The 12,701-nt window shown below is 30.6% G+C and overlaps 2 protein-coding genes and 1 pseudogene across 14 annotated transcripts in view; 1 reads left to right on the top strand and 2 right to left on the bottom strand.

Annotated features, from left to right (window-relative positions):
• Positions 1-489: 489 nt before the first annotated feature.
• LOC105248012 (juvenile hormone epoxide hydrolase 1) lies at positions 490-5,280 on the bottom strand. Its single transcript, XM_011252530.3, has 8 exons — positions 5,156-5,280; positions 4,864-4,972; positions 3,730-3,922; positions 2,186-2,427; positions 1,834-1,949; positions 1,536-1,735; positions 1,029-1,263; positions 490-895 (listed from the first exon to the last, which is right to left on the bottom strand). The coding sequence occupies exons 1-8, from the start codon at positions 5,212-5,214 to the stop codon at positions 628-630; spliced, it is 1,422 nt and encodes a 473-aa protein (XP_011250832.1). The 5' UTR covers positions 5,215-5,280; the 3' UTR covers positions 490-627.
• On the top strand, positions 5,213-6,294 carry LOC109609753 (annotated as a pseudogene).
• A 2,723-nt stretch (positions 6,295-9,017) lies between these two features.
• The window catches only part of LOC105248038 (thyrotroph embryonic factor), a 67,531-nt gene continuing 63,847 nt past the window's right edge, over positions 9,018-12,701 (bottom strand). For 9 of the 13 annotated variants that reach the window (XM_025411264.1, XM_025411268.1, XM_025411262.1 and 6 more), the window contains one exon: positions 9,018-12,666. In XM_025411264.1, the coding sequence (XP_025267049.1) occupies positions 12,409-12,666 (258 nt within the window). In that variant the 3' untranslated portion in view covers positions 9,018-12,408. The remainder of the gene's footprint in view (positions 12,667-12,701) is intronic. The other 4 variants (XM_025411269.1, XM_025411261.1, XM_025411267.1 and 1 more) reach the window with 1 other exon arrangement.

The raw sequence follows: 12,701 nt of genomic DNA, 5'->3' as shown, positions 1-12,701 counted from the left end.
TTTTTACAATTATATATAACCAACAAAAACTTATATAATCGATATAAGATTAAATCGAGAATTAAAAATCTACACATACATCATATAAGATCCGTTCTCTTATCATTTTATAGCAGGACACAAGAGAAAAGTATTATTGTAAAAAAAAGAATATTGATAAAGAATCTGTATCTTTCAGATATATTGCCATTGTATTATTAGTATGATTCGTCGAGTTTGTCGACGCAATTTATTTTATCAAATCATGATAACACGAATCAACATAATTGTTGTTGCATTATTGATTTATATTAAAGTATATTTATTAGAGAGAGATATTAATTTGAAAATAACCTGAAAAAACTATTGAAATAAAAAAATAGAAAAAAATTTATAAAAGTAATTAACAATTTTAACAAATATAAAAGTTTATGGAAAAATAAATAATCGCAATGTGTGTTAGAAAGTGTCATTTAAATAGAGAATACAACATTATATGAAAAATAATTAATTTATTTCAAATATTTTTACACGTTCAAAAATAGATAAAAAACATTACCACATACTAGTTCGGCCAGCAACGAAAAAATGTGGCTTTCAATATGATAGATTTTCTTATATCCTTAGTTAACATAGTATAGTCTGCTTTCAAATTTTCGTAGGTTCCTTTATTTTTTTCCCTGTATTCGGCACATCTTTATTATCAGCTTTTTTCCTGATATTTTCGGTTTTGGACACGAATTCAAAGATATCGTCTGCTAGAAGACCTGGCTCTTCGAATGCGGCAAAATGACCTCCGCGCGGTAAGTGGTTAAATTGTATTAGATTAGTAAATTTGTCACGAAGGAGACTCTCCGATTGGTACGCTAGCTCATGAGGAAATGCCGCACATGCTGTTGGTACATTAACTGGCAGTCTAAAAATTAAATCGATGTATATTATTAAAAATATAAAACTATTTTTTTAAATAAACAAAAAACTAATTTTATAAATAAGCAAATTTGTAAAGGACAAAGACAAAGAGAAAGAGAGAGAAAAAAAATACTTACTCGTCTATTCTGCTTGACATATGTTTCTTATTAAATTGCTCAGAGTAAAGTCGAACGCTCGTGGTCAAAGAATTAGTAAGCCAATAAATCATAATATTGTCTAAAAGCTCGTCTAAAGTGTATTTCTCGAGTAGACCGCCGTCTAGACGAGTTTTATATTCTTTATTCGTCCATGTACTAAACTTTTCCAAAATATATGCTGCCAGTCCTACTGGCGAGGCTGCTACGGCAGTACCTTTAAAAATAATTTCCGACGTTTTATTAAATTACTTTAACTTTTTGATAAATTGCATTTGTGTGCGTTTTTTTTAAACATTTAATAATATATGTGATATTAGTACATCATATTAATTAAGTTTAGATAAAGAAAAGAAAAGTGATAGTTGTTGCAATTTTATTTTAATAAAAATTTAACTGTGAATTTAATATTTAAGAATTAAAACTTTGTAGACACACATTCCTATGTTAAGTTTTCGTTAGAAAAAAAATTTTGCTATAAACAAGTACCTATAGTATCCGGTTTGCTAGCCTGTATATGCATATATCCCGTTTCTTCAATTAAATAGCTCAGATGATCACTCAAGGGATACATTCTAGAATAATGTTGATTATCTACCACAAGTTGAGGAATAAAAGCACCGATTAACCACCAGAGCAAGCTAGACTTGACTGAACTTGAACACATGTTCAAATGGACGCCAAGAGTGCTGAAAGTAAATGATTATTATTTTTATATTATGTACCCTTAAATCCTGTACGTTTAATACTGACTTATATAGTATATATTATTATATATAATACACACTTGTTCGGGAACAAACTTCCTAAATGCGTAGTAATAATGGAGCCCCAGTCTCCTCCTTGCGCGTAAAACTTTTTAAAGCCGAGACGCAACATGAGATTTTTTAGTATAACAGATATCTAGAAATAATAAATTATTAATATTTGTATATATATTGCATGTTTATACCGTACGTGACTAAATATTAAATATTTGCTAATTTAATTCGTCCTTTTCGTGACAATGTCTTGAATTTTGTAGTGAGTATATTATGACACTTAACAAAACTAAGCACATTCTTTAAATGGAATTTGCCTGTGGTGGGCTTAATCCTGCCACTTAACAAAACTAAGCACATTCTTTAAATGAAATTTACCTGTGGTGGGCCTAATCCTGGTCGTACAGCTGGTTGCGAAAATCCATATCCCGGAAGCGAAGGTGCGATCACTTCAAACACAAAATCTCTGTCAGCACGTGGTGTCGTTAATATGGGAATAATTTTTTGAAACTCCACCACAGATCCCGGCCAACCATGAGTAATCAATAACGGAAGAACTTTTATATTTTTTCGATCTGGTGGAATATGCGGTGCCACGTGATAAAAATGTATGTCTAGACCTGAAATAAATATCAATAAAAAATGTTAAATTATCTTTATCTTACGTTTTGAGTCAAGTTTTTGATTAGTTCTGCATATAATAATAATAATTTTATATATATACAGCTACATATATAGATTTATTATATAGATTTATTAATATATATATTAATTGAATATATTTATTTGACAAAAAAAAGAAACAAATAACATTATACAATTAAAATGAATAGTGAAAGGCAGTAAAGAGCCAACGCAGTTGTAGGGCGTGGATAAAATAATTTTCAAAACAGTAATTCAATTTTAACGATCCTTTATTCCAAACGTTAACTTAAAAAAGAGAGAAATTCATTAAGGTTAGTCAAAGGCCATTCACTCATTCGGACAAACTTGTCCGTTATATTGACACTTGTCCGAATGAGTGAGTGGCCTTTGACTAATGTTAATGAATTTTTCTCTTTTTTAAGACGTGTGACTAGTTTTGATTATATTTATTTTGTCAGTGCATCGCTCTTCGCGCTTTGTACCGTTGAGAGGGCTTTTTGCATCGGGCTTTCTCGGATGGATCAGCCTTGACGAAGTCGCATCGCTCCTATAGACCAATAATGCATACATAATCACTGAAGAAGGCTCGAATTGAGTCCGAAACGTTTGGAATAAAGCGGAAAGAGGTTAAAATTGAATTGCTGTTTTGGAAATTATTTTATCCACGCCCTACAACTGCGTTGGCTCTTTACTGCCTTTCATTATTCATTTTGATTTATTAATTTAGAGGAGCCTTTAACTTTGTTTATTTTATTATACAATTAATTAACAAATAACATAACAGACAATTAATAATCAACAGACAAACTAATTACAATAATGTTAAATTGTTGATGTAAATAAAGATACATTTAATGGATATGATTAATCTTTTACATGGATTAATTAATTATCTAACTCGTTTACACTTTTGTATCTCTGTAATAAAGATAGATAGAATTTTAGCATATTAATAGCAAAAACACATACATCGCTTATTTTTATCAAAGTGTTTTTAGTTTGCTTAAATATTGGTTCGTCTCAATCGAGAACATCCTAACGGAACTTGAACGGTATCTGGTACGGTTAAATCATGGATGAATTATTTAAGTCAGCATTTATTATCTTCCTAATAGTAAACAGGAAAAATAATAATTGCCAAGAAAATATTTAACAAAAACGCGATATCTCTATTTGGTATCCGGAACAACCTTTCATCGCAAAATATCCGCTTTTTTAAAAGAAATAATATATTGAAGAGAAATAATATATATACGATGACAGAAAAAATGTATTACCTTGTATATTGGTTATATATTGAGGATATTTGTTGAGAAGTGCCTGCCGTTCAGTCCAATTGTATTTTGTATGCCAGTGTTCAATAATATTATTTAGATATGTTGTACTGATACCGTAAGTCCACGCAACATCTTCCAATGGTTCCACCAGTTTTCTTTTCTTTGCTAGTCGTTCGTTTAGATCGTCGATTTCCTTTCATAAAATTATATATTATATATTATACAATAATTGCTACATGTATTTTCTTTTTCTTGTTAAAAAAAATTCATTTCTTTTAAACTGCGATATTTGTTTTTTTTTTCTTTAGGTTACAATTGATACGATTACTTTCAATCAAAAATTGAAAAATTTTATCTCGTTTTCTATAAAAAGAATGACTATAGGAAATTCTTACATTTAGAGATATTAGAGAGATACACAAATATTTCTCATCGTAAAATGTCTAATGTACAAGCTAAAATTTGTTTTTTCACTTACATTTGAAAAATATAATATAAATAAATAAAAGATAATAAAATATAAATAAATAAAAGATTTCCAAATTTACTAAAAATAGGTTTAATTTTTATATATACTTTTATATTTTCGTTTGTATATACTTTTATAATTTTCTAAATTATTCAGCGATACGAACAAGAATCCTTAAAAAACTTGTGATATTTTTACATGAAATTTAACATTTTAACTAAACTATATTCCTGTCTTACTGCCTAATCAACGAAAAACGTTTACGATTCGTTACGAATGATATTTTATTATGTAACTTGTTGATGCAATTCAAGGCCACCTTTATTTAGAAAAACTGATCATCGATATTGTTATCGATATGTTAGTGATATATGATAATGTGATATCTCATATTGAAACAGCATATTAATACACGATAACAACTGGAAAATATATTTGATGCCAATATGCGTTGAACATAGTTTCGACTAGAAAATTAATATTTACAAAAAGTAATACGCGTTTTTTACATAATGATATTTCTTACATAACAGATTAATTAAAGATATAGAATATGACTTTGAAAACATATTATTTACATTAATTAGTGCAATTACGTGATGATATTTATGTGACTTACTGACTTAATGAGATATATATATATATAATTATTTTCCGTGACTTACCGACTTTGGTATAGTAATAGCGAAAGACCGTATTTCTTTTGAGGCTCCTTTATTTTTTTCCGGTCCCCAGAATGTTTCAGGTAAATCTGGTACATCTATAGGATTGTTGCTACAACAGAATTAATATTTTTAATCTTCTTTATCGACTTCTTGAATTATATTAATTGCTTATAGTTTCCGCGAAAATATTGAAACAAAAAATCGCAGAGTTATAAATCAAAGATAAAACACTTGCGTTCTCTGATAAAAATCTCTGATAAAATATTTTGGATGAATTTATTTGGGCACTCACCGGAACAAAAAAGCTATACCAATGGTAAGAACCAAAATTACCGTCGTGGTCTTCCACATGACGTACGTCTGTCTCGTCTTACATAGACAGTATAACTGCGTTGAACTGCGAGCGATTGACGGTAATCAACAGTCATCGTAGTCAGAATTTAATGGTAGGGGAAATTCACAGCCTACTTTGTGTGATGCGCGCGCGCGTGTGTGTGTATTTATGCGCATATATCCATAATCTCTTAAGATATTTTATATCATTGTCTAATTTACAATTCCTAAGAGCTCGCACACACCTTTATTATGTTTATTATCTCTCTCTATTTATGTCTCTAAGACTTCTAGTATCTTTTTAATTAAAAAAATTATTATAAATGCTTTTCAACAATTTAAAAAGAAAAAGAAACATACAACTATAATGAATTTTTTCTGTCTTTTGTTCTCCTCCTTTTTTGCTCATTCGATCATAATTTTTTATATTTGTAATCTTGAATAATTCATATTTAAAAAGGATTTACTTTTCCAACATGCATGTCAGTCAATAATATAAATTTATCACTCTTCATTTATTGCTAGTAAACCTGATGTCATTCTCAAGGATATGATTAAAGTCGATCTGGAGACACATGTTCATAGCTGTAGTGGCACACACTATTGTTATAAATTTTTCACCAAAGAAGAAAGTGACAGACAGAAAAGCACATGTAGAATACACAATAACAGACACATTAGAAAAAATGTGTGTCCCTATAAATGTAAACGATCGAAGGCGTGTTAAGTCAGCAATTAAAACAATTTAAGATTGATGGAGAGAAAACGATAACTCAAAATTCGAATGATTCACGAAAGAAAGAACATGAAAAACATACATTTGAAACTCATGAGGTATATGCAATGGATGTACTAGTTAGGGCACGAGTGAAGAGATAGGAAGGGAACACTCGGGTGATAAATATACAAGAAGACAGAGGAGATATATCAGCTTAAATTGAAAGCTGTTCTACTCAAAAGTCTCACAAGCATGATTTCATGCCATTCAATTTACGCACTTTTGAATATGAAATGAAAGCGAAAATTACTGTTGTTGAATGTATAAACTATAGGATTGAGCCATTCCGAGACAGAAACACCGTGTTTGTCTTTTTGTAATAATTTTCTTTGTTCTTATGTATATTTTTTTGATGTATGAATTTATATTGATTAAATTATATCAGTTATTATTATTTACGTATTAATAATCACATCGAGTTCGAAACCTTATTTGTAATTTTGATTGATATTAGACGACTCTTTACTTCTAATATTTTTAAATTATAAAATATATACTATACAATAAATAATTCTGCGATACCCAACAGGTCATTAAATTATCAATTAATTTATTACAATTACATGCGTTCAGATTTTTAATATTGTGCTTCTCTGCGCAATTTATATTTTTTAAATATCCTTCAAGAATATACGCCGTGAAGGCAACAGGTGAATCTCTTAAACTGATTGCTGAAGTACAAGAAATACAACGATTTAAAAATATTAGATTTTTTTATTTTTTGTTTATTATATGTATGTAATTTCCATTACATTTATAACAATATGTGAGTGTTTTGACAGAGTTATATACAAAGAATATCTCACATACCTAATACATCTTCACTTACAGCACCAACACGACGCTCATTATTAAAAATTCTCTTGATTTTTTAAATGGCATTTGAGATGACAGTTGAGGAATTCGCTCGATGGATCCGGAGAAATGTAATTCCGGTTCTATTTTCTTACATATATCGATTATTGAAAAATTCTTGCTACAATTTAAACATTATATTTACAATTTTATTTTATATATACTTAATATAATTTTTTAAATTGAAAGACATCAATGTTTAATATTAATAATCTTTGAGAAATAAACTTACGCATGTGGAACTCAAGGCATAACGCAATTGGTAAACGAATTTCCATCTTGAATGTCAAACTTTTTATAACCGAGTTTGAACATAAGATCTTGTAAAATCGTGCTCATATATATATATGTGTGAAACGGTAGATGTAGAGAAACCAAATCCAGACAAGAATGGTATTATCATTTCATAAAGATATCCTTGTTTAAGACTGGTGTAGTCCATGTTGGACTATCATAAAATCATAAAATACCATAATTGAACTGAACCATTTGTGTAAACACAATACTGGTATATGTTTTTTTATAAGAATTTGATTTTACATGAACAAAATGATTGTTTAATCCTAAAATACAAAATATATAACAATTTAATGCAATATTAAAAATAATAATTTTTCATAATTTTTTTCTCAATTTTTTCTTCATGAACAAAAATCGGTTTTCTTTTTTGAAGTCATAATAATATTACATTTTTTTATTTCTGTCCCTTTTTGTTATATTATATTTCAGAATTTCATTTTGGAAACTTTTTATTTTCAAAAATTGTGTATTAACATTTTACATTATCAAATTTATAAAATATTTGATTTCTTAAGATATGACAAGAACAATGATTATTATTGACAAGAAAATATTTGACGACTTTGGCGAATGTTAAAAATGATGATCTTTATTTAAGTTATTTATAAGATTGATAAAATATAATATTGCCAATTATTTGATATCAAAACAGATGTTTTGGTTTATAAACAAAATAATTTGAATAATATCTAGGATAATAGAGTAGAAGTAAATATAAATTTAAAATTTCCGTTAATTAAATTTATCTTAACTTAAATTAAAATTAAATTTTAATTTTCATAATAATTGAATTTCAAATCAATTAAATTTCAAATCAATAAATTATAAAAATACATGATATGATCATTAAATTATGTTTTGCAATTATTATGTTCCTTACCTCGGATGTTAGTTATAAAATGTGGATATTTATTTATGTATTTCTCACGTTTTGTATTAATTAAATTAGATTTTAATTCAAATTTGTAATTATATGTAAAGAATTACTTCTTTGGAAAAAGTAACTTTAAATGGTATGATATCAGAACTTTTAATATTGGACGATATTGTCGGAGATCTAATTTTAGATGAAAAATATCTTGTTAAATGCATCGAAAAGGGAATTAAAGTAATAGATAGAAAATTGCTCATATTGTTAATGATTTTTTTCACTTATCAAATTTAATAAGCGATGACCACAATTAATTTAATGTAAATAATAATACTTTATATAATATATCTTTACCTAAACACTTCTCTCATACGTACTGAAAATGGTTTGAGCTATTGAATACACTATATGATTTCTTGCTATGTAATGATAAACAAAATTAGATTAGAAGGACTCAGTGAATGAAACATGCTATGTAAATAATAATAAATAATAAATATTGCCCAGTATATGTCCAAACAACATATCTTTAAAAGGCGTCTAAAAACGACTTAAAACATCTTAGTGCTTTTTAGACGTTTTTAAGATGTTATTTTAAGCTTTTTGTGTTTAGGTATCGTATCAAACAAATATGTTTTTAACAGATCTTGAAAAATTTTGAAGCAGCAATATAAACAATACTTATGTAACGAAATTAAATACTAAGTCTTGAAAAATATAAATTAAATCTGCTCGATATTAGAAATATTACACTTGTGTCATTAAGTATCGATCAAAAATCTAATAATTACGTTTCAATACATATATACATATACATATATAAAATATTTTGTAATTAAAGAAACTATGTCATATGACACCATGTGTCATAAAGTATATTAAAGTATACATTAAGGTATTATATATTAAAATTATTTAGTAAAAAAAAAATCATTAAGAAAATAAAGATATATATATATATATATATATATATATATATATATATGGAAAAATAGGATATGGTGTACAACCGTAGGATTCAATTAAAACAATAACAAATACATATATTTCTCGAAATGTGATACAATAGGTTTCTTATGTTGGTGGTCATATCTAATTCTTTTCATGTTTTCCATATTTTGTTTAAATGGATCGGACGATTATTTATATCGAAGACGCGGCTGTGTCCTCTATCTCATTTTCTTACCATTCTATTTGGAGCAAAGCCGGCGGCCGCGTCTGTCGCGCTTGCTATATATAACTTTCTACTATTTTATTTATTACTATCATCGGATTGCAGTGTCAATCATGCTAATGCGCTTTTTATAGGCCAGTAACTTGTGCCGAGATCCACATTATATCGCACATTCAGCATCATTAATGGCGCCGGGCCGGTGTCTGATAGGAAAATAAATTCGATTTATATTAATATCTTGTTTCCTGTTCATGACAAAAAATTATTTTAGATACTTAAAAATCGTATTTTATGTATAAATGTACGTACCAAAAAAAATCGTTTTTCTCTCTTTCAAAATTTCTTATTGCCCTTAATGATGACGAGCATGCGTAAAAAGCAGAACACATGTCGCATGAACTTGATATTGGCTCGCGTTAATCTTCAAGTAGATATTGCAAATAATTAAAAAAATTTTCTTGCAATCTACGATATATCCTTTATAAGAATGACGTGAGAAATTTCGTATACAATCAAACGCGAAATTTCATTCTCGCTATTACGCTTTCACACGCCGCAATATCATACTAATTTCTTCTCTTTAACTCATTGCGTCGGAATTAAAAGCCATGCAATGATTATCTTATCAGATAATGCTAATTTACGATAATAACGATTTCTGAAAAGTAAAATTTTGTGCCGCTACCGAAATTATATACGATCCTAGATCGGTGAAGACATTCGCTAAATCTGTCGACGCAAGATATCGATTCAATAATTCATCGCTTGTTGAATTCATCGTCATATATGCGCAGTATATTCTCTGTCAAAATGTGCAAGGCAATCGTGGAGAATTGTAATGAAATGATTTCGCGCGCGACTTTCGACAAATCATTTTAATGACGATAAATCATCAATCAACAATGAGATCAATGCGTTCGCGCATGAACGTACAATGATCTATATTACATATATATATCTATAAAATAAATTCTACACTCCGATAAAATTACGTATACAATTTTATACGTATATAACGAACATGTATAGTAAAAATATATATGATAAATAATATAGTAAATGAATAGTAAATGAATATCTATAATACGTTCCAAAGAACGAGGATAACGAGAATAAAACGGTATATTTTTGCGCGCGAAATCATCATATTCTGCGATATCTAAAGCGGGTTCGCCGTCGATCAAACGCGAAGTCGAATTAAAATCTCATTATACGATCTGTTGTATCCTCCTGGCCGATAAAAGGATATATGTACAAAACGTTCGCGTTTCGCGCTTGTGCATCGTATGAGAAGAAAACAAGGCCATTACGTATCACCGGTACATCCAAACGTCAAATGAAACTGAAAGTGTCATCCCGTCATTTGTATATAATTACTCTCAAATTTAATAGCGATTAAATTACAAATTCCGCTCGTTATTTCAATTGCCGAATTCACGCTGCTGTAAATGTTTGAAACGCACTGTATATATTCGATTTTTATCATTAAATTTTGTAACGAGAAGAATTAGCTCCCGTTCCAGATATTGTTCCCGATCTCGCATTGATCAATATAGATTCTGTACAATATAGATTCTCATTATATAATTGTTTCGCAAAAAAAGCGCATGTCTCCTAGTCGGTTTTTTGCTCTCTCGATCACCGAGATCTCTTACGGTGATAGAAAAATAAACATCTAAAAACTTAAAAAGAGAAGAGGGGCGGGAAGGAAAGGAGCTAGTGCACACGCGAACCCGTGCAACTAGCTTGCGTTTAAGCACACGATGGTTCGTATTCTCGTGTCGTGTAACATGTAAAAATTTTTTTCTTTTTACCTACGACGACGCCTACGATTAACGTCGACGATGCACGCAGCTATCTGTTTTAGAGACTACGCGATTCGATCGTCGGACACAATACGTTTCATTCCATTCACTCTCTCTTTCTAGCCCCGCGTTGAAGTCTATCAAAGATACAGCGCGTAATCGTCGCTTGTCAGGATGACTCAATGCATCTTAAAATATATTTTACAAGAGGGCATCCTGTACAAAATTTGTTCGCTACGCGGCAGAAGGATATCTTGGGATGGGCCCGTTCATTGTTCGCATCCCGAGCCGCCGACGTGTTGGGCGATTTTACGAAAGAAGAAAAGAATGGAGTCGCGTCGCGACGCCTTTCGCGCACTCCTCGCGTGGCCGGATTGGTTCCCTACACGCTAAAATAGAGATAGATAGGTAGATCGATAGTGAGCGAATAAATGAGAGAAAGAGAGAGAAAGAGAGAAAGAAAAGAAGCGTTGAAAAAAACAAAAACACGTATATATCATCTATCTTACGATTAAAACAACTAGAATCACTTGTGTACCATCACCACGTGGGATACGCTACAGTAATTAACGCATTTTCGGAGAACCAGGATAATTAATCCGTGCGCGGAAAAGCGTCGTATTCTCCCAGCCTTCGCTCGCCTCCGCTCCATGTCGATTTAAATGGTATAGCTCTTTTACGTGTGGCAGTGCTTAACGCCGACGAGATTCGCTTTTTCGTCGCCGAATAAGGGGTACGATCTCGAATTTTATGTGTTATTAGACAGCTGATCCTCGTCGTAATTCAATTTCTTTGGAATATGGTACAATAAGAATTTAGAGAGACTCGGCTGGTCGCGAAATCGGCGTATCTCGTCGAACGCTGCATCCGCGAATTTATGTGACATTATGATCTCCTTCCTCAGATGCAGATATTTGTGTATGTATGTATGTGTATATGTATCTGTATATATATATATATATATATATATATATATATATATATATCCGTATATAACGCGCGCACGCAAATGTATGTGTGTATTTGTATATGTGTGTGTGTATATAATCTAACTATACATATAACTATTTACAAGAGAAGGAGGTTCCTCTAGAGCGGGACAAGGAGCGAGGACTCGACAAGATTTTTATTCGCGAAAGTAAGAAAGAGAGAGAGAGCGAGAAAGAGGAGAGGAGAGAAAGATAGAAAATAAAGGTGTCTTTTCAAAGATTTTTCATTTGTCGGCTCTCTAGGACGGCGGCAGTCGGGGAGTTGGTATATTCGTCAATGTGCTCTGCATTCTCTTGGCTTCTCCGTAAAGACGCGAAGACTGCTATGTGCTGCGACTATAAGCGAGGGGGTTGCAGCTGTGGTGTTATACACCCTCGTGTTTTTCTTCTCTCTTTCTCCGTTTCTCTCTCTCTCTCTTTCTGTCTCTTTCTTTTTCTCTTTATGTCTCTCTCTTTCTTCGTGTATCGCTCGAGCTGATGCATGACCGAGGACGGGATGTTAGACGTCCGTGTACTTGCTCAGTTTGTCGCGCAGCAACATGTTCTCGTTTTTTAACCGGTCCAGCTCCTGTCGCAGACCCATGTTCTGCAAATGAAGCGAGAAGTGAAGATTCGATTAAATCTTTCTCTTGTATGTGCATGAGAACGATGAATGTTGCATTTTGATTCTTCATTGGGTATTTGCGGAAAAAAAGGAACTGTAGACAAATTGATAAGAGTAGTTTATTATTCG

The sequence above is a fragment of the Camponotus floridanus genome, unplaced genomic scaffold (genome assembly GCF_003227725.1).
Source record: "Camponotus floridanus strain SB8 unplaced genomic scaffold, Cflo_v7.5 scaffold39, whole genome shotgun sequence".
Taxonomy (NCBI): Eukaryota; Metazoa; Arthropoda; class Insecta; order Hymenoptera; family Formicidae; genus Camponotus; species Camponotus floridanus.
This window is presented reverse-complemented; position numbering and strand designations above follow the sequence as displayed.